The 21,701-nt window shown below is 37.9% G+C and overlaps 1 protein-coding gene and 1 long non-coding RNA gene across 2 annotated transcripts in view; one reads left to right on the top strand and one right to left on the bottom strand.

Annotated features, from left to right (window-relative positions):
- Positions 1-4,254, bottom strand: part of LOC104998203 — a 69,439-nt gene extending 65,185 nt beyond the window's left edge. The window contains exons 1-2 of the long non-coding RNA XR_826422.1: positions 4,164-4,254; positions 2,734-2,824 (exon numbers count right to left, since the gene is read on the bottom strand). This is a non-coding gene — a long non-coding RNA (uncharacterized LOC104998203). The remainder of the gene's footprint in view (positions 1-2,733; positions 2,825-4,163) is intronic.
- Positions 4,255-4,325: 71 nt separating this feature from the next.
- Positions 4,326-21,701, top strand: part of LYPLAL1 (lysophospholipase-like 1) — a 31,458-nt gene continuing 14,082 nt past the window's right edge. Inside the window, exons 1-2 of the mRNA XM_010853271.1 lie at positions 4,326-4,461; positions 9,301-9,400. Coding sequence (XP_010851573.1) covers positions 4,368-4,461; positions 9,301-9,400 — 194 coding nt within the window. The 5' untranslated portion in view covers positions 4,326-4,367. The remainder of the gene's footprint in view (positions 4,462-9,300; positions 9,401-21,701) is intronic.

The following is a 21,701-nucleotide window of genomic DNA, read 5'->3' as shown; positions in this document are numbered from 1 at the left end:
ATGCTGGAGAGGGTGTGGAGAAACGGGAACCCTCTTACACTGTTGGTGGGAATGCAAAGTAGTACAGCCACTATGGAGAACAGTGTGGAGATTCCTTAAAAAACTGGAAATAGAACTGCCTTATGATCCAGCAATCCCACTGCTGGGCATACACACTGAGGAAACCAGAAGGGAAAGAGACACGTGTACCCCAATGTTCATCGCAGCACTGTTTATAATAGCCAGGACATGGAAGCAACCTAGATGCCCATCAGCAGATGAATGGATAAGAAAGCTGTGGTACATATACACAATGGAGTATTACTCAGCCATTAAAAAGAATACATTTGAATCAGTTCTAATGAGGTGGATGAAACTGGAGCCTATTATACAGAGTGAAGTAAGCCAGAAAGAAAAACACCAATACAGTATACTAATGCATATATATGGAATTTAGAAAGATGGTAACAGACAGCAAAAGAGACACTGATGTATAGAACAGTCTTATGGACTCTGTGGGAGAGGGAGAGGGTGGGAAGATTTGGGAGAATGGCATTGAAACATGTATAATATCATGTATGAAACGAGTCGCCAGTCCAGGTTCGATGCACGATACTGGATGCTTGGGGCTGGTGCACCAGGACGACCCAGAGGGATGGTATGGGGAGGGAGAAGGGAGGAGGGTTCAGGATGGGGAACACATGTATACCTGTGGCGGATTCATTTCGATACTTGGCAAAACTAATACTGTAAAGTTTAAAAATAAAATAAAATTAAAAAAAAAATGAAACTACCAAATATACTACTCTAAATGGCTAATTTTTCAAACTATTTTTTTAAAACTAATAAATATGTTCTTAAGGATTTCTAAATATATAGCAGCAAACTAAATTCCAACACTACCATTTATATCTTTAGATCCAAATTGGGCTTAAAACCCTGCAAAAAGGGAGGGTTGGTTATTGGTTTTTTGTTTTTACTTTGTTTTTGCTTTTATTTACCTGTTCTTCTGAGTTTAAACAATGAAGTTACCAAAAGGGTATCAGCAAAAGGCATATAGATTAGCTGAGAGGAAATGAGTAACAACAACAACAAAAAGAAGAGATCCACAAAGATTAAAAGAGTGTATGAACAAAAATCTCCCAAGGATAACTCTTCCCCCAAGTTCAAAAGGGCAAAAGATCCACCATAAAAAGAAGCAAACAACCATCCTGAAACTTAATTACATTTCAAAGTAATGGATGAAAAGACCATGAAAGTTACAAAACAAAGTTACATGAAAGGAACAAAACATTATTTTTTTTCAATAGTTGCCTACCAGATGGCATTTCTAAATACAGTAATCTAAAACCTTCTGTTTGTTCTATAAATAAAGATGAAAGGAATAGCAACAATAGCTAAGCATTGAAATCACTGGAAACAAAGGGGTATTTTGATTAAGTTTGGAAAAATCTGGCTTATTCCAATAATGATCCTAAATCTGGGAAGGCTCAAGTTTTAGGTGAAACTCAGAATCCCAGCACATTCAGGTACCTGCTTAAACTAATGCTCCTTCAAGGTGAACTGATGCTCATTCAAGGTATACGAGCAAATCAGGAATTAAAACCAGGACATTTGGGGATATCTGAAGAAACACAGGAACTCCTAATTGATTAAGACTCTGAAGAGCTATAGTTTAATTCCCAGAAGCACTTTTTTTTTTTTCTCTAAAATAAAATAGTTGGAACATACACTGATTTTTGTGAACTCATGTATAAAATGTATGTAACAGTTAAAGTCCTGGACTTTGGAGTCAGGTCGGGAAGATCTTCTAGAGAAGGACATGGCAACGCACTCTGTCCATGGGATCCTGGAGAATCCCATGGACAGAGGAGCCTGCTGGGCTACAGTCCATGGGGTCACAAAGAGTTGGACACGACTGAGCGACTTCACTATCTATCTAGAACCAATATATGAATTCAGGCTCTACAAATGACTAGCAGTATGACCTGAGCCAAGTTCTTTAGCCCTCTGAGCCTCACTGGCCAAAACAAATAGTAATAGTACACAGTTTTGTTACCAACCAGGTTTTGTGGGCTCCTTAATCAACAGGAACTGATAAGAGGCTGGACAAAAAATTCAGACAAGGCTTTATTGGAGGCCCTGCTGCAGCAGAGGGGAGGAAGAACAAGCAACAGGTTTCCTTACTCCCTTGCTCACCTGGGGGTAGGGGGAGGGTCGGTGGAGGTGAACTAGCTCATTATATATGGAGAGGGTAGGGGTGTGCCCAGGGGTTGGGCTGGAGGCGTGGCTTAACTGGTTCGCCTACTGCTTTGATAGTGCTATGTGCAGGAAGCATATGCAGTCCCCTGCTTTAACTCCTAGCTCTTCATAAGTGGCAGTTGGTCTTTCTGTATCTTGTTTTCCATAATTTTCCCCAACTGCATATGCACACAGTTATTTTTAGTCCCTTATAGTTTCTTTGTATTAATATTTTGCTGCTGGAGGAGGTATCTATCCAGGTGCAAGCACTGCAGCAAAGGGTCCCAGGCTCCAGGTTCCAGCTTGTCACAGTTTTACAGGAATTTACTTATGATAGTGCTTCACGCTTAGTAAGTCCCAATGAATTTCAGGAGTTTATTACTATCATTAGCAACAATAATCATCATAATTATGTTTCTGATTTTTCTTGTCATTTCAAAAGCATGGGGGTAGGGCACAGCAAAGTTTTTCAGGCAGTAAATGGAGTTCTAAGAGTAGAGCTCAAAGTCTTACCTGGCATATATCCAGTGGTCTCTGCTATAACACCACCCTTTTCTCACCTGGCTCTTGAAAGTTATTCAGAATTCAAGTGGGGAAGGCAGTTCTAGAGACAGAAGCAATTTCTGAGAATTGGCTATCAGAGCTCTGTCCATCCCAGCCTGTCCTCCTTAATTACTTTGTTCTCAGTATTCTCTGCTGAAGATCTAGAGACTTGAGAAATGACTCAGCTTCTTTTTGATCTGCTTAACTAATGGCATTTAGGGCCATTCCCATGGACAGCATTGGTATAACACTGTGATAGCTTAGAGCTTATCTTGGCATCTGATCCATGAAGATAAGCAGTTTAGTCAACTGGGAGTAACAAAATTACCTTGAGCAAATAAAAGTGGCAATTGCTTAAATATGGTGCAGTCCACAGTGAATGGAAGGCTAGTGTTTAAGGGCACTGATGCTAAAGCTGAAACTCCAGTACTTTGGCCACCTCATGCGAAGAGTTGACTCATTGGAGAAGACTCTCATGCTGGGAGGGATTGGGGGCAGGAGGAGAAGGGGACGACAGAGGATGAGATGGCTGGATGGCATCACTGACTCGATGGACGTGAGTCTGAGTGAACTCTGGGAGTTGGTGAGGGACAGGGAGGCCTGGCGTGCTTCGATTCATGGGGTCGCAAAGAGTCGGACACGACTGAGCGACTGATTTGATCTGATCTGAAAAGTTCTACAGTTTCTTGTTGAATTTTACAGGAGGCAGGAGCCACCTGCCGGGGCTGCATACGAGTCTACTCAGTCATGTTTGACTGTGTGGGTCCTGGACCGTAGCCCGCCAGGATCGTCTGTCCATGGGATTTCCCAGGCAAGAATACTGGAGTGGGCTGCCATTTCCTACTTCAGGGGATCTTCCCAACACAGGGATTGAACCTACATCTCTTGAGTCTCCTGCATTGCAGGCAGATTCCTTACCCCTGGCACCTCCTGGGAAGCCCCTTCTGGGGGTGTAGCCATCAGTATTAAAAGATCTCTACTGTTAGGCCTTGATATAGAAAGCTTTTAAGCTTTTTTTTTTTGGTATTTTAAAAACTGTGATAAAATCTACACAACAAAATATTTACCATTTTTAAGTGATAAGTTTCAGTGTCATTAAATACAATACATTCACCATGTAGTATAACCATCACCACTATTTCCAGAAAATTTTCATCATTCCAAGCAAAAACTCTATCCATTAAATGATATCTTCTCATTCCCTGCTCCCCTGAGCCCTTGGTAACCACTACTCTACTCGTCTTGATGAATCTGCCTATTTCAGATACTCTCACAGGGCTTCCCAGGTGGCCCAGTGGTAAATCCTAACACCTATATGTCTCCAAATGAAAAAGCAACCTTGAGTTTTAGGACTGCAGTTGAAAAATCCTACAGCAAATAAGTATATCCATTAGCCTTACCAAAGGAGTCACCTGTATGACACAGTCTTGGCAAATCCAAACCCCCAGTACAGCCTAACCGGCCTCAGACTTCACCCAGGGGCAGGGCTGCGCAACCCCACTGCGCAAGCGCGTCTCCAAGCGCGCCCCTTGCGCGCCTACGTGCGCGTGCCCGCAGGACGGCGTAGGGGCGGGGCCCGCGCAGCTCTCGTCCAGGCGGCAGTCATGGCGGCCCCGTCGGGCTCAGCACGCCTGCGACGCTGCATGGTTTCGCCGGCTGGGAGGCACAGCGCCTCGCTGATCTTTCTGCATGGCTCAGGTGGATTACAGTTTTCTGTCCAGGTTACTGCAGCATGGGAAATGCCCCCCTCTTCGGTTCCCCTAGTGTTGCCCTCGTGGAGGCACGCGTGACTTTGCCTCCTTGCTAACCCCCGCGGATACACCCAGGGGCTGGTAACCTGTCCACAGCCGTATCCGCTTGTCTTCCTTTTTCTTGTCTTGCGGCCACTGCCCCGCGGTCCTCGCTTCTGGTCTTTGTGCCCCGTCACTTGGCCAGCCCTCTGTTCACATTCTCCATTGCAGCCCTTGGCCACACACATCCTTACCTGTCACCCCGCCCCTTCCCTTCCCCCAAGTTTAAACAGAGCAAGTTAGATACGTTTTCTCCTAGAGACAGATACATTATCTAGTACTTTTCAGTCAGCTATTAGTGATTTGAGTTTTGGCCGCAGTGGATTAGTACTCCTTTCTGTGAGGCATTGTGCCACTGCTTAAATGCACCCGCCCTCCCCCCCGCCCATTTCGCCTTCCCCTTCCTTCCTTCTCCTCTTTACCCCTCTTGTCATTCAGCCCCCAAAATAAAGCGGAGCCCCAGGGGCAGGTTCTCCTTCCACTGCCTGCCTTTCATAAAGGTACTCAAATTCTGTATAGCGTTTCTTAAACTCACCGGTAGTTACTCCTGTCTTCCCCGCTTCCCTTCTTTCTCTTTCTCAAGAGATTGAAACTCTTGTTTCAATTTTTGCATCCCTAGTGCGGCCTCGGGTAAGTTTTTGGGGAATGTTTTTTAAAGAAATGAAACGCAGCCTGTGTCCTCAGGAGGCCCACCGAAAGGTAGAAACAATTCATTTAGTTTGACTCAGCAGTGGAGAGCCCAAGATGGCATGATTTACTGCCAAGTGAATTTTAAGGGGGAAAAAAAAATGGTTAGGCGTTATCAAACCTTTTGGAAGATGAAGAGCTTGTTAGGTTTGACAGAGGAATGGTCTTTGAGCCAAGATTGTGTAGGCTTAAAGAGGACAGTGATTGGATGGTGGAGGGGATTGCAAAGGTACAGGATGGAAACCTGGAATTACTCTCATTTTAAAAATGAGTCTTGGTAGATTAAATAGTTTGTCCAAGGTTACTTGGCTATTACTATCAGTGGTGGTAGAATTGGAATTTGAACCCAAATCTCTGAGTCCAAAATCAGTGCTCTGGAGAGGTAAAGTGATAAAATTGTGATCTAGTGTATATCATTTTGGAAATAGAAAAGAAAAGGGCCAAGATATATTTTATACTTGACTGATGAAATATACTTAGAAGATGAGAGGCCTAAGATGACAGCGATGCCTATAACTCAGAGACTAATAGGATGTGGGGCTGCAAGGGTGTTTATAAACACCCAGAAATTCCCCAGTGCTACAGTCCTTTTAACAAATAAATTATTTCACAATATCTTTAGGAAAAACTCTTGAGACTTTTCTTTGTTTCCACCTGAACCACTGTGCTTAAAGTTACTTTCCTTACTCCTTTCAGGTTCAAATTACTGACTTTTTTAAATTTGTGACTGTATGTATCTGAAACCCGGACTTATACCTGCTATTTTTTTTCCCTTTGTACTTTCAACAAAGAGTTTATCCAAAGAATCCTGCCACTTATGCAAGTATAATGCAATTCCTATGTATTTTGTGCTCCAAGTTACTGGGAATATGATTTTACATTAGACAATGATATATGTGGTTGTGTTACAGTGTATGCTTGACTTCTGATTGATACAAATGTGGCAAACCAGTTTTAACAATTTCTATACTCTTAGAATCAGGTGCTGGCTTTTTAAGGATTGGCCTTTGTGAATGAATGGATCCGTGCTCTTTTGTAGCATTTAGTTTTGCTTTTCAAGGTAGAAAAGTGTTTAGAGGCAGATTTTTTTTTTTTTTTTTTAATCTTAAAAACTTGAGGTTCTCTTATAGGATATGACAACCATAGAACATCATGTGGGAATGTGTTATATATAGCCAACTTAATTTGAGCATTTCCAGTTACTACAATACCAATACCTTCTTTTAAGATGATGAAAGCATGATAACTTAATTAGCTTTATTCACTTCTCAGGTTAGATTAATTCACGCTGTTATATGCTTCACCTAATTTAATGTCTGTAGGCCCAAACCCTAAATGACTTGCTTTCTCCCCCTATAGTAAGTCTTACTGAATTGACTGAGTTGGCTCTTACTGAAGTCACCAGTAACCTCTGTGTTGCTAAATATAATGGGGATTTTTCAAGTCATTCTTTTATTTGAACTGTCAGCAGCATTCAGCTTTCTTCTTGAAACCCTTCTGGTTCTTTCTGCTGCTGTTTGCTCTTTGTGGCTTATTTTGCACGTTCATTTTCCTCTCCCTGGCCATTGATGTTGACTTCCTCAAAATTCAGTCCTCGCTCCTCTTCTGTTATTCCCTCTACATTTTTCTCCCCGGGCTAAATTCCATGCAAGCCCACAGATTCTATTTTTATCTCCATTCATGTGAAACAAATATGTGTCTTCATTTTAGATCTCCTTTGAGCTCTAGACCTGTTTATCCAATTGCTTAATAGTCATGCATGCATGAGTTCATTCACTGAAGAAATACCTATTATGTGGTCACTGTGCAAAGCACTGTTCCTGATTCTGGGCATACAACAATGAACAAAACAACAGAAACCCTTGCTCTCAAGGGCCTTTCATTCTACTGGAAGAAGTATTAATGGTAAACGATAGTACATTCTTCGGAAAGAAAGAAACCAAGATTAGGAGAATGAGATGTATGATGGGATTACAGTTTTAAGTAAGGTGATCAGAGTAAATTTCACCGTATAGAAGATATTTTAGCTGCTAGACTTGAGTGAATCATGTGAATATTGGGTTAGACTGTACAGACAAGGGAAAGACCAGGAACAGTCAAGGAATGGCCGTAAGGCTAGAATGCCTACGGTGATAGGAGCAGGAAAAGATACCTGAGGAGGATTCTGGCGGCAGATAGTGTGGGGCAGTGATCAGCAGACTTACGTAAAGGGTCAGGTAGTAACCATTTTAAGTTTTGTAGGTTGCACAAATTCTCCTTCACATATTTTTCTTTTTCTCTTCTGTTTTCTCCATTTTCTTTCTTTCTTTTCTTTTTTTTTAATTCTTTAAAAAGCCTTAGCTCTCAGCCCTTAGGGACCTGGGTTTTGTCCTCCAGCTGGCTGTGGTTTGCTCAGCCCTTGGTACCTCATACTCGGCATCTACACACCTGCTGCTTCCTGTGTTTCCTCTCTGGCCAAACACTTTTGCTGTCCCCCTCGAAACCTGTCACGATTGACCCCTCGTAACTAATCTGTTTCCAGGTTCTGTTAATTTCACCGACTTCCCTGGTGGCTCAGTGGTAAAATCCACCTGCCAATGCAGGAGATGTTAATTCCATCTCTTTATTGTGTCTGGTATCTATTTACTCCATAGTCTAAGCAACTGTCATCTGAACAGCAGCCACCTGACTGATCCTTCCACATGTCTGTCCTCCTTCAGGCTTGTCTTCACACAGCTTGCAGAATAAGGATTCCAGAATAACCCTTAGAAGTGTGCCTCCTTTCTGCAAAAAATTACCATCTTGGCTTCTCCATGTTCTCACTGCTCTTGCTCTCATTTTCTGCCTTTCAGTTCTTCGATGCCATACTGCTCCTTCCTGTAAAGGGTTCAGCATCTGCCTTACGCTGTCTGAGCTGCTTTTCCTTCTGCACGTGACTCTTTACCATCCCATAGATCTCAGTTCCAGCCATTCCACAACTATCTGCTGGATGCCTAGTTTGTGTCAGTCCTGTTCTAGGCATCAGATGAACAAATAACTCATGGGCTAAACACAAAATGAACCTTTCCTTGTGGAACTTATATTCTAGTGAAGTTATCTCTGAATCTTGTTGGGGGTAATTCTGAATATAAGAAATCCTTGAAGCACCAAGTGTCTTTCTTTTGCAGTGGTTACATTTGCAGCCACTTTCTTTCACATTTCTGTATATGGTTATTTGACTGATGTCTGTTTCTCACAATAAACTATACACTCTGTGAGCGCAGGAACTCTTTCTCCCCATCACCTTTCTGTCACTGCCCCTCTAGCAGTAAGCATAGTGTCTCACACATTAATAGGTATTCAGTAGATATTTTTTAAATTGCTGTCTTAATGAATTGATTGATTACAATCTAAGAGTTGTTAACTTGAAATTTTTCTCTTTAAGACTACACAAAATGAACCTATAGTTTAATTTTTTTTATGGAAATACATGTATATCCATTCTTGCATGAGGCTTGGTTATTTTTCATCCATGGGATGTACGATCATTATTTTAGATTATGTAAACATATTGTCAAAATTAAATTTTCATTTCTTCAAGTTCAAAAATAAAAGTATGCTGAATACGTCTTTTGAAGAAATTTATTGTTTTAATGAAGAAAATTGTTTTAGACTGTTCCCATTACAAAAGTTTATAAGCACTTTAGGAATTTACTATTTTTAAGAATAAAATAAGAAATGACAGTGTTTAAAATCAGATATGTAATTTTTTTTTAGAAAAATCAATTTAATTTATTTATTCCTATTATATCCTGTAAACAGATGGGGAAACTTAAAAACTCAAGCTTAAAGAGGGCTTTAAAGTGATCAATGGGTGGAGTCAGGAGTAAAATAATCAGAATTATTTCTAACTATTGATGCTTGGTCAGTTAGTCCACATTGATAAATTGGCTTCTGTACAGTTTATTTATGAAGAGTTTTTTTATTTCTTGTTCCAGCTTATGTGACCTGAAAGTTATAGACTGCTTTTAAATACACTGTTCTGTCAAAACACTGTGCTGGCAAAATGCTTTAACTTAATCTCGATTTTGTGATTCATCAGGTGATTCTGGACAAGGATTGAGAACGTGGATCAAGCAAGTTTTAAACCAAGATTTAACATTCCAGCACATAAAAGTTATCTATCCAACAGCTCCTCCAAGGTATGCAGTCATTGAAATCATTACTCAGTATAACTCTGTGGCATTATACACACACACACACACAGCAGCTGAATGTTTTTTCAGCTTAATTCTGTATTTATAATATTTTAAATTGAGGTCCTCTTTTTCCAGAGCAATTTTTTAATTCATTCTTTATCTGAAATTAAAATGTAATTGGTGTCCTATATTTTAGCTACAATTCCACCTACTTGTTACCCCCAGGGTTTGACTCAATTAATTTGGGATGTGGCCACAACAGAAAGACTTTTTTTATATTTTAAAAGCTTCATTCTAGTATGAGCTCTAGTACACAGCCAAAAGTGAGATGTGATAGTCTAGCCATCATGAAAGCCTCATCCAGGACATTTGTGAAAATGTAAGACAAGCAGTCAATTCAGTGTAGATATATAGAGCAGGTACTGGGAGAAACTGAAAATAAGGGGGAATGGGAAGGTGGTGATGTTGAGACAGGAAATCTAAAAGATTGATTGTACATACAGTGATTATGCAGTGTTTTATATGAGGCCTTTTTAATTTAGCACACTGGCACGATGTTTATGAAGTAGCATCAATTAGAAGGACTTTACAGAATTTGATATAATTAAGGATACTGTTCTAGGAATGTGTAACTATGGATATTTATATCAGTACTGATATTTTCACTGTGTAATGACTTAACTGCTGACATGAGTTTTTTAAAAGTATGTTTTGTTGCAGTAAATGACGTAAGAAGTGTAGTTCCTAAGAGTTTTCAGTTGTTCATTCTAGGACCTGACCAAAATAGGATTAATCTGGAGTGAGCATGAGGTCAGTGACTTGCTGTCTGTAAAGCATCATGGACCACTTTTCACCAACAAGTCCCAAATTGAGGAAGCCTATAGTGCTACTAAGTTTGTAGTTTTTAGTTTGGATTCCACACCTTAGAAGGCTGTTTGACTGTATGTTATTAGAAGAATCTGATGTTTATAGCGTACTCTGCTGTTTCAAGGTCTCTGACTGATACTCCAAACAGTCTACTCTGTTTAGGCAGGGAGTTTGGGCACAGATTTATTGACCTTGCTTTTGTAGCATAATATGGCTTCATTTGGTAACACAAAGTAGCTGCTGCTTTACATCTATTGTAACACTTTTCTTAAGCTGCCCATAGAAAGTCCTGTGTCATCTCCTTTGTTTACTATCTTTTCAGATAGCATCAGGAGGCAGTGTTAGATGCATGCCTTTCTTAACTCTTTTTTAATGTAATTTGTACATGGTGAAAGTTAATTTTAATAAACTTTAAAACTGCAGCAAATTTTCAAGCTTTGACATTTTCCTGCACACTTTCTGACATTGTCCAAATTTTATAGTATTTATTTTCTCTCCTGTTTTGCCTTCCATCACCTGCAAACCTGTAAGTTTTTCTCGACTGTAGTATTTTGTTGACTAAGTTATTCTTACCAGAGTATGCTGAAAATATGATCTGGCTTTTTAAATCTTTCCATTGATGCCACCTAATTGGTATGCGGGGTTAAATGACCTGTTCACCACAGTTTTGTCCTAGAATGGATCTAGTCTCCCACCTTTGAAATGATGCTTCCTGTTATGTAACTTCACCCAAGCTAGATATTTATGGAAATGAGTAAGAATGAAATGTTGAAGCAGGTTTAGCTGTGTTGGCTCTGGTTCGGAATGCCAAACATATTTCCACAGAGGTTAGAGCAGTTTACACTGTTACCAGCAATGCTTGACAGTCCCATTCATTTCACATCCACATAAACAGTTTCCACTGTCAGTCTTTTTAACTTTAGCCAGTCTAGTAGCTGTGTAGTAGTATCTTCTGCTTTTCATTTGTAGTTCTCTAATGCTAATGCTACTGAGTATTATTTCTTATATTTATTGAGCATTTGTATATCCTCAAAAGAAACATCCACTCATATTGTTTGCCCATTTTTTGTTTGTCTTTTATTTATTAATTTCTTAAAGCTTTTTTTAAAACACAGATTCAAACATCTTGTCTCTGTCTGGTTTGCGTTTTCACTCTCTTAATGACATCTTATGACCAGAAGTCCTAGTATGTTTTTTACAAGTAAAATTTACAGTGAAATGCAAATGCCTTAATCATACAGGTCAATCAGTTTTTATGAATATATGCTCTTGTTGAGTTGCTTCAATTACAGGAACGTTTCCATCACCCCAGTGCCTCCTTCCAATCCATTCCTACTGCACATAGGTTACCATTGTTCTGATTTCTATCACCGTAGGATAGTTTTGCCAGTTGCTGAATTTCAACTAAATGGGGATAATTTAACCTTCTGTGTCTGTCTTCTTTCACTCAACATAGTGTTTATGTGCCTATCAGTAGTTCATTTAAAAATTTTTGAGTAGATGTTATGTGTGAATATACATTTATTTATGCATTCTACTGTTGATAGACATCTGGATTGTTTCCAGTTTTTAAAAACAATGATTATCATTGCTATAAGCTCTTTTGTGTAACATTTTGTGAACATATTTTAATGACTTCTTATCTAGAGTGTTCTGTTTCATTGGTCTGTTTATCTAGTTTTATGCCAATACAAAACTGTTTTGATTAATACAGCTTTATAGCAAAATGTTGAAATCAAGTGATATAAGTTCATTTTCAGCATTCTTTCATTCTAGGTTCTTTGCATTTATATGTAAATTTTAGAATCCACTTACCAATTTTACAGAACACCTGTTTGGATTTTTATTAGAATTGCATGTAATCCATAGCAGGTTTATTTACAGGAAATTAACATGGTATGTCACCATTTTAGATTTTTGTTCATTTCTATCAGTAGTGATATAGAATTTTCAGTAGAGAGATCTTTTGCTGAGTTTAGTCACAAACATTTCATGTTTTTTCATTGTATTGTAAATAGAATTTTTAAAAAGTTTAGACTTCTAATTTGATTGTTACAAGTACATAGAAACACCTTTTAAATTTTCTCTTATTAAAGTATAGTTGATTTACAGCGCTGTAACAGTCTCTGCTGTACAGCATGGTGACTCAGTTATATACATAAATACATTCTTTTTCTATAATTTTTTCCATTCTGGTTTATCACATGATATTGAATACAGTTCTGTGTACTCTACATAAGAAACACATTTTTGGATCTTACTCTTATATCTTGCTGTCTTCCTAAATTCACTTATTTCTAGTAGTTATCTAGTAGATTCTTTATGTTTTTTGTGTAAATGTTAATACTGTCTGTAAATAAAGGCAGTGTTCCTTTTTCCTTCCCAATCTTCCTTTTACTTTATTGTCGTCTTGCTTTATTATGCTTATTTGAACGTCTGGATAAAATGTTTAATAGAATCAAGGAATGCCTTCTTGTGTACTCTTAGAAGGGAAGAATTCAGTATTTCACCGTTAAGTATGATGTTGTTACAGGTTTTTTTCTGCACACCTTTTATTAAGGAAATTTATTTCTTTGCCTAATTAGCTGAGTTTTTTTTTCTTAATTGGTTAAATCATTTTTCTGTATTTTTTGAGATAATCATGGTTTTTATCTTTCGTTACATTGGTGGACATTCAAACGTTAAACCAACCTTTCATTCCTGGCTTAAACTCCACTTGGTTATAATGTATTATTTGTTTTATGTATAGCTGAATTTGATTTGCTAGGATTTTGTTGAGAAATTTTAATCTGCATTCATGAGGGCTGTTGATCTGTAGTTTTCTCTTATAAAGTTTTTTTATCTAGATTATACTGTCTCTTTTTATTTTATTTATTTTTTGGCCATGCCATATAACTTGCAGGATCTTAGTTTCCCAACCAGAGATTAAACCCAGGCTCTCGACAGTGAAAGCACTGAGTCCTAACGGCTGGACAGCCAGTGAATTCCCTGCTGCTGCTGCTAAGTCGCTTCAGTCGTGTCCGACTCTGTGCGACCCCATAGACGGCAGCCCACCAGGCTCCCCCGTCCCTGGGATTCTCCAGGCAAGAACACTGGAGTGGGTTGCCATTTCCTCCTCCAATGCATGAAAGTTTTCCCTAGATCCCTTAAAATGTGTTAGAAAATGTTACCTTCCCGTTTTCTGAGTTTGTATTATTTTTTTCCTTCAGTGTTCAGTAAAATTCACTAGTGAAATTATTTGGACATGAAGTTTTCTTCTGTGAAGGTTTTGATAATAAATTCAGTTTCTTTCATATAATGAGAATATTCAGATTTTCTGTTTCTTTCTGTATCAGTTTTGATCATTTGTGTTTCTCATAGAGTTTGTATCTTTTATCTAATTTACCAGATTCATTGATATAAAGTTGTTCATGATATTCTTTTTTAATGCCTTTAGGATTTGTGCTGATATTTTTTAATTTCATTACCAATATCAATAATTTATATCTTTTTTCTTGCTTTATCTTGTCAAAGGTTATTAATTTTGTTAATCTTTTCATAGAGACAGTTTTGGCTTGGTTATTTTGTGCTCTTTTTCTGTTATTTATATTTGCTTTTACATTTGTTATTTCCTTCCTTCTATTTATATTAAAGCTCTAAATTTCTCACTAATCACTGCCTTAGGTAATTCCCACTAATTTCCTCTTTTGTATTTTTAATATATTGAAATCTTTTCTAAGCTCTCATGAAAGCAAAAGTGTTACTTGCTCAATAGTGTCTGACTCTTTGCAACCCCATGGTCTGTAGCCCATCAGGTTCATCTGTCCATGGAACTCTCTAGGCAAGAATACTAGAGTGGGGTGCCATTTCCTTCTCTGAAAGAATACTGGAGTCAGTTGCCATGCCCTCCTCCAGGAGAATCTTAAAGCACCCCAAACTACAGTTTTAGTATGGTCATCCATCCGTGGGTTAGAAATTCAGAAAAGACACAGTGCTAATGTCTTGATTCTGTTCTGTGATAACTGGGGCCTCTGCTGGGAAAACTTGAAGTCTGGGCATGACTAAAATCATCTGAAGATTCGCTCATATCTGGCACTTAATACTCGATAATAGCTGGGATCTTCCTTTGATCTTTTGGTCTTGTTACCATAACAACTACATGAGTTTTTACTGTCTGATGTCTTGGACATCCTGGCCGCATGGAGGCTGATGTCCAAGAGCAGATACACTAAGGAGAACCAGAAGGAAGCTGTATTGCCTTTTAAGACCTAGTCTTAGAAGAAGTTGCATAGTGCTATTTCCTGTCTAGTCAGAGGACCACTCAGAGTCAAGGAGAGAGACACTGACTCTACCTCTTGATGGGAGTATCTGAGTCACATTGTAAGGAGAGCAGGTGGGATGAAAGATACTTTTCTGGGCAGATATGGAAAACAAGAGTTCTGCAAGCTTCTTTAACCCATAAATTATTTAGAAATACCTTGTTAATGTCCCAATATTTGGGGTCTTTCTAGGAGTTTTATTGCTATTGATTCCTGATTTCGTTTCTGTTGCTGCCAGTATTCTGGCAGCAATTTGATTCTTTTGATACTCACTGGCTTGTGTTATGGTTGTGCATGAGGTCCCTCTTGGTGACTCTTACTGTGTATAGAGTTCTATAGATGTCAGTAGTTCAAGGTGATTATACTAACTTTTATATTTTTATTTTAAATGTTTATGTTTCCTTAGTGATTCCAAGTCATTTTATTAGTTACCGCAGAATGGGTGTTGTCATCTCCAACTGGGATTTTAGATTGTTCTCTTCCTCCCTGTCCTCCTGCCAGTTTTTCTCTCTTGGTTTTAAGCTGTATGAGGTACATTCCCAGGCAGGCTTACTGTCTTCCTCATTAAAAGCCATCTTATATCTTTTATCTTACAGCTTTATCTTATAAAATGCTCATTTTTCAATCTCTGGTAATTCCTTGAACTGTACTTTATTTAATAATCATACAGGATTTATCAGCTTTTCTATGTTTACTGTTTGTATAGCATATCTTTTTTAATTTTTTTTACTTTTAACATCTGTGCCATTATTTTTAAGATGTATTTCTTATATATAACCTCATTTGGGCTTTGTTTTTTCCTTAGTCTAGCAGTTTCTGTCTTTTAAGTGATTTATGTACATCATTTGTATTTATTGTAAATATTGCTATGTTTGCATTTAAATTTATTGCTTTTTATTTCTCTTTTTCCCTTTTCCATGTTTTTTTTGATTTAAGAAAATTAATACTTTATTATTATTTATTGTTTGTTTTTTCTGATTGTTCTAAAGACTATATAGCATATATATCACATCTTTTACCTACTTAGAGTTAGTTGTTTACCACTTTACACAAAATGTAGATGCCTTATAACCATATAGATTCCTTTTATCTTCCCCTCCTTAATGTTATACATGCTGCTTGTTGTATGTGTTTTATCAACATACATTGAAAACTCTGTCAAACAAGGTTGTAATTTTTGCTTCTAACAGTCATACGGGCTTTAAAGAACTTAAGAGAACAGTAGTCTATTTTGCTTATACCCAGTTGTGGCTTATTACAGCAAATTAGTATGTTTTGATTAAACTGTGACTTGTCACTTTGGCTATAAGGTATTCCTTTTCTCAGCCCTATTTAATAGATGTTTTTAATCAGCTGAGTTAGGGCATATTCAGTAAAAGTCAGCATTTACCTGCTGTGTTAATTTAAATGGAAAATGTTGCTTCGTTGTTTTATTATGTTAATTTAGACTATATTTAATTGAAGTGCTCAATAAAGATTTTTATTTCTGTGACATACTTTAGCTGTATTTGTAATTAGAGATTCTGTTAGTTTGAGTTTACTAGTACAATTTCCATTTTAAAAATAATATTTAATAAGCTATTAATAATTTATATGATATAGTTTCTTAGAGTTTTGAAAAATTCTAAAAGTAGTAAGATTCAGTCAGTAGTGCCTGTACTATTTTTCCACGTGAAGTGTATGTTTATATTTTTCAGTAAACTTATATTCTGAAACAAGGTTAGGCACTTTTGATTTAGGTTTAGTAGTAATGGGTTCATCTTTACTCCATCACTTAGGATTCATACCTGAAGCATGATATTAGGAGATCTGTCTCCTGATAACAGTGGATCTGTACTGCACGTACACTTCACTGGCAAGGAACTGTCCTAAAAGAATGCTATTTTGAAGAAGTAGTTTACTTCTTTGTAAGTATTTTAAGTATGTTATTAAGTATCTATTAGTATGTTATTGGGCCTCCCTCATAGCTCAGTTGGTAAAGAATCTGCCTGCAATGCAGGAGACCTGGGTTCGATTCCTGGGTTGGGAAGATCCCCTGGAGAAGGAAATGGCAACCCATTCCAGTATTCTTGCCTGGAGAATCCCATGGACAGAGAGGAGCCTGGCAGGCCTCAGTCCATGGAATCCTAAGAGTTAGACACGTGTTCTAAGTATGTTATTCCTTAGAATTACGTCCTTTTAAAAAACAAAAGAAAAATTTGACCTTTTTCTAGAAATCACAGAGTGGATTTTTACAAGAATTAAAGTCAAAAGATATTCAGAGCAAAGCTAAATAATTTTAGGTATCCTTATTATTTCTGACAAAAATTATTCCCAAATCACAAATGCTTATTGACATGCATCGTTCAACAAATACTTGTTCTTGGCACTGGGGGTAATCACTGTGGAAAAGGGCATTCCAGGGAGAGGAAATGTCAGGTGCTAAGTCCTTGGATCAGTAGCAAGGCGGTTCTGAAGAAAACCAAGGGGAGTGTGACTGGAGCCTAGGGAATCCCGGGGGAGGAGCAGTGAAATGAGGAGAGAGGAAGCCTGGAACCTAGTGACGGCATCTGAAAGGTTGTGAATGACCTTTTGATTTTATGACTTTGAGGGAACAAAACTTGGTGACAAGCTGAATGGCAGCTTCTTTTCTTTTCATAGACCTTGAACATTTATTCCTGCTTAATATTTTACCAGTGTGTAATGGTTTGATTGATCGATTGATTGAGAAGCCACACAGACATTCTTTGCCAAATATACTTATTTATGGTAATAATGTCTCAGCTGTCTTATGCCAGCTAATGAAGTGATTTATTTGAGGAAGAAGGCGAATGAGTATAACATATGTGCCAGTTTGTTTAGCTGCTTTAAAAAAACAATCTTACTTTCATGCTTTACTGAAAGGCTCTTCTACCATCTTAGGAGAATTATGCATTCTTGATTGTTTTCTTAACAAAAAGATCGAAATTATTCTTTGACTCATCACATTTTCCCTATTATCTTCCTTTGGACAGAATTAGTTTTGTTAGAGAACTGAGAGAACAAAAAGCTGCTAAATTGGTAAAACTTACATTCTATGGAGCATCTATCTCTAATTAAGTAAGGCACTGTCAAGACAAAAAGTTAAGTAAGTGTCATTTTTTTCTATTAATGGCTGAGTTCCCAGAATGATTCATATTTTAGCCTATGATATCATCCTTTTTTAAGTGCTTAGACAGACAAGTAAACACTTAAGAGAAATAGAATAAAATGAAAAGGGAAGTGGAAATAAGTCACAAGAGTACCAGTCTAATTCAGGCTGTAGCCTGAGTGTTGTATATTGTTTTCATTCAGAAGATCATTGTGGTTTTAGTGGCAATTTCATTGGTTTGGGATTTAATCTTGTCTCACAGTGGCATTAATGCTGTATGGAAAGCACCTGCTTTCACTTTCTGAGTCCTGTTAAGAAAGTTAATCCTGAGAGGGGGTTCTGGGAGGAGGGGTGAATGGAATGCTTTCTCCCCTTCTGATTCCAATTTATCTCCCTGTCTTGAGCCAAGCAGCTTCTGAAGTCAGAAGGCCCACAGGAATGAGGGAGAATTTAGGCTCTGTAGGAGTCCCCATACAGAGCTTAGGCAGGATTTTATCTCACCCACTGAGAGCCCAGGGGATGATGCAGGAGAAGCCTTAGGTAAGGCCCAGAGTGTGGCAGATCCTGGAAAGAGTGCAGTCTGCAAAATCTTCATTCCTCCCAGATTCATGTCATAAAATGTTAATTCTCAGGCAGTAATACAATATTAGTTTAAATCCCACAAAGGACTTTTAAGGGGGAGTATTTGAAATTATTTTAAAATTTACTAAATATTGAATTAATATTTCTTAGAGAGAGAAAGAAGATTAGATACTTCAGAATAGGCAGGACAAGTCTGAGAGACACATGGTGGTGATGGTAGGGAGAGGGGGACCACCTGACTCAACCTCAGAACTTACTCTAAAACCACTGTGATGTAGTCAGTGTGATCCTAACACAGGAGTAGATCAATAAATCAGTGGAACAAAATAGAGCCTTTCTCAACCAGGATTCTTCCAGTGAGACAAAAACAGAGAAAATGACTTGTCATTTTTTTGATTTTTGCCAGGAATAGAACTAGTACCATTCTAGATGCTTTGGAGAGAAGTCCATTCATTATATGTAGTAAATATATTAGGCATTATGGTTTAGTTCTCTTATAGAACCTACGGCGAGAGATACTAGATTCTTCAGAACTATAATATGGCAGAGGTAAATCCTCGTAAAGGTGAACTTCACCTTTATGAGAAAAGGTGTTTTTGTTTTTGTAGCAGTGCAGGCACAATTGACACATAGGGGAGAAAATGAATTTCAACCCTTAGGTCACACCATGCAGAAAATAAATTCCAGAAAAATTCAAAACTTAGATGTAAAAATGAAAGCAAAAATCTTAGAAGATAATCTTGGATTCTACATGTAATAATGTATGAATTGTGAATAAAATAAATCAGAATACCCCAAAGTTTAGTTTAAATTAGTTTAAGTTAAAATTATACCTCTCAGAGTACATCCAATGTAAAGTCTTGATTTGGCTTAAAAAAAGATACTTTATATATATATGTCAATATGCAGAAATCTATTTGGAAAAAATACTTGAAATACAAATGAACAGCATTTAGGTGACTAATATACAGATACACTTTGAAACTAGTGAGAAAAAAGTCAAAATTCCAATAGGAAAAATATAGCCAATGATATGAATAAGTAATTCCTTCACGTAGAGTTCTGAAAAGGCATCTTTAATCTTTAGTGGCTGTGTTGGAAGTGAGTGGGATTTGCTTGCAAGTGGACAGGATGGAATTTTCTGAAGTAAAGAAAATATTCTGTATCACTATGGAAATAGTTTGTCAAAAGTCTTTGAACTGTGTATTTAAAAGGTGTACATTTATATATGTAAATTACATCTCAGTAAAGTTGATTTTAAAGCTGTAGTTACTACCTTTCAGTGGTAATGTTTTAAAGTATGTTACTATCATAATTAGAGCTGTTGGGCCAAAAGATGTTCTCTGACTTTTCTTGTAGAAAGGTGAATTTTTATAGCCTTCATGGAAGCAACTCTGAAACCTCTATTAAGATAAAATTATCAGATTATACCTTTCAGTCCAGTAGGCCTATTCCACAAACTCTGTTCCATAGAATAAAAGTCTAAGTATGTAAAAACATGTATGTAAATATGTTTAATGCAGAACTGTCCTTAGTGGCTAAAACTTGGGTACCAAATAAATGCCCATTTGTAAGCAAATGGCCAATTAAATTATGGACCATCTTAATTACAAGATACTATATAGTCTAGTCAAGGCTACGGGTTTTCCAGTGGTCATGTATGGATGTGAGAGTTGGACTGTGAAGAAAGCTGAGCGCTGAAGAATTGATGCTTTTGAACTGTGGTATTGGAGAAGACTCTTGAGAGTCCCTTGGACTGCAAGGAGATCCAACCAGTCCATTCTGAAGGAGATCAGCCCTGGGATTTCTTTGGAAGGAATGATGCTAAAGCTGAAACTCCAGTACTTTGGCCACCTTATGTGAAGAGTTGACTTATTGGAAAGACTGATGCTGGGAGAGATTGGGAGCAGGAGGAGAAGGGGATGACAGAGGATGAGATGGCTGGATGGCATCATTGACTCGATGGACATGAGTCTCAGTGAACTCCAGGAGTTGGTGATGGACAGGGAGGCCTGGTGTGCTGCGATTCATGGGGTCGCAAAGAGTCGGACACAACTGAGCAACTGAACTGAACTGAACTGATATAGCTATTTAAAAAGATGGGTAAGAACTACATCACATGAAAGGGTTTCCATGAGGTATTGTTAAAGGAGAAAAGTATAATGCACATAAGAAAACCAAATAGGCTTATTTCATTTTTGAAAAGCATAGAGTGCTGTTAAAAAACAAATATAATGTAAAGAAACATCTTTTAATGTATGTGCAGGAAAAACACTGAGGGATATATTCGAGAAGGTTGACATAGTTTACCTAGAGTGAAGGGCAAGATATGTGAGGGGGTAGGAGAGGAGAAGAGGCATGGAGAGATAAGCAAAAACAAACAAACAAAAAAGTAAGACAGTCAACATCAGAGCAGTCCGCATGCAGACAAAGTATCCGATATTTGCAACATTTCACATATGTGCATAAATTAGGCCTCTGTGGCTCAGTGGATGAAGAATCCACCTGCAGTGCCGGAGACACAGGAGCTGCGGTTTTGTTCCCTGGAAAGGAAATGGCAACCCACTCCTGTATTCTTGCCTGAAAAATCCCATGGACAGAAGAGCCTGGTGGGCTATAGTCCATGGGGCTGCAAAGAGTTGGACACCACTTAAGCGACTGAGCACAGCACAGCATAAACTAGGAGAGAATGTTAGGGTTTTATGTACTGGCATATAGATATTGGTAATATACATTCAAATTTTAGAAAGTGTGTTACAGAGTAAAGTTTATAACACAGTTATATTTTAGTAAATGAAAGAATCTCTTCAGATGAGTTCTTGTTAAATCTGAGTCAGAGCAACTTTCTTGTTTCTAGACTTCTTTGGCTTTCTCTGAGAAAGTTTCCAGAATATTTCTCTTGACTTTTAGGTTCCTCAAGTGGATATCCATTTATTTTGGAGAGGTAAGACTTAAACAGAGCAACAGTTGTATAGTTCTCCTGTTTTCCTTCTCCACCACACGTTGATAGTATTAACTGGCTGTTTCCCACAGTCAGATCTGCATAGACTGCAGAGTTCTTTTGCTACCGTGGATGACAGAATGAAAATTGAGTAGCTTTAGCTCCATGGTTTGCAGGGATTCCACTTGGTTTTTCATTAAAGAATATGCAAGGAAGCACAATCAGATCTCACCTGGTGCCTTTTAGCTCTCCATTTTTTTGTTCTGGTTGTACATTTTATGCTTTTATTTCACTGACTCTGGAGGGTGAGAATATATAGCTAATTTGAGATGGGGCTAACCCTTATGGCAGAAAGTGAAGAGGAACTAAAAAGCCTCTTGATGAAAGTGGAAGAGGAAAGTGAAAAAGTTGGCTTAAAGCTCAACATTCAGAAAACGAAGATCATGGCATCTGGTCCCATCACTTCATGGGAAATAGATGAGGAAACAGTGGAAACAGTGTCAGACT

This window comes from Bison bison, unplaced genomic scaffold, assembly GCF_000754665.1.
Source record: "Bison bison bison isolate TAMUID 2011002044 unplaced genomic scaffold, Bison_UMD1.0 scf7180017864325, whole genome shotgun sequence".
Classification (NCBI taxonomy): Eukaryota; Metazoa; Chordata; class Mammalia; order Artiodactyla; family Bovidae; genus Bison; species Bison bison.
Note: the sequence above shows the minus strand (reverse complement) of the source record. Positions and strands in the feature narration are given on the sequence as shown.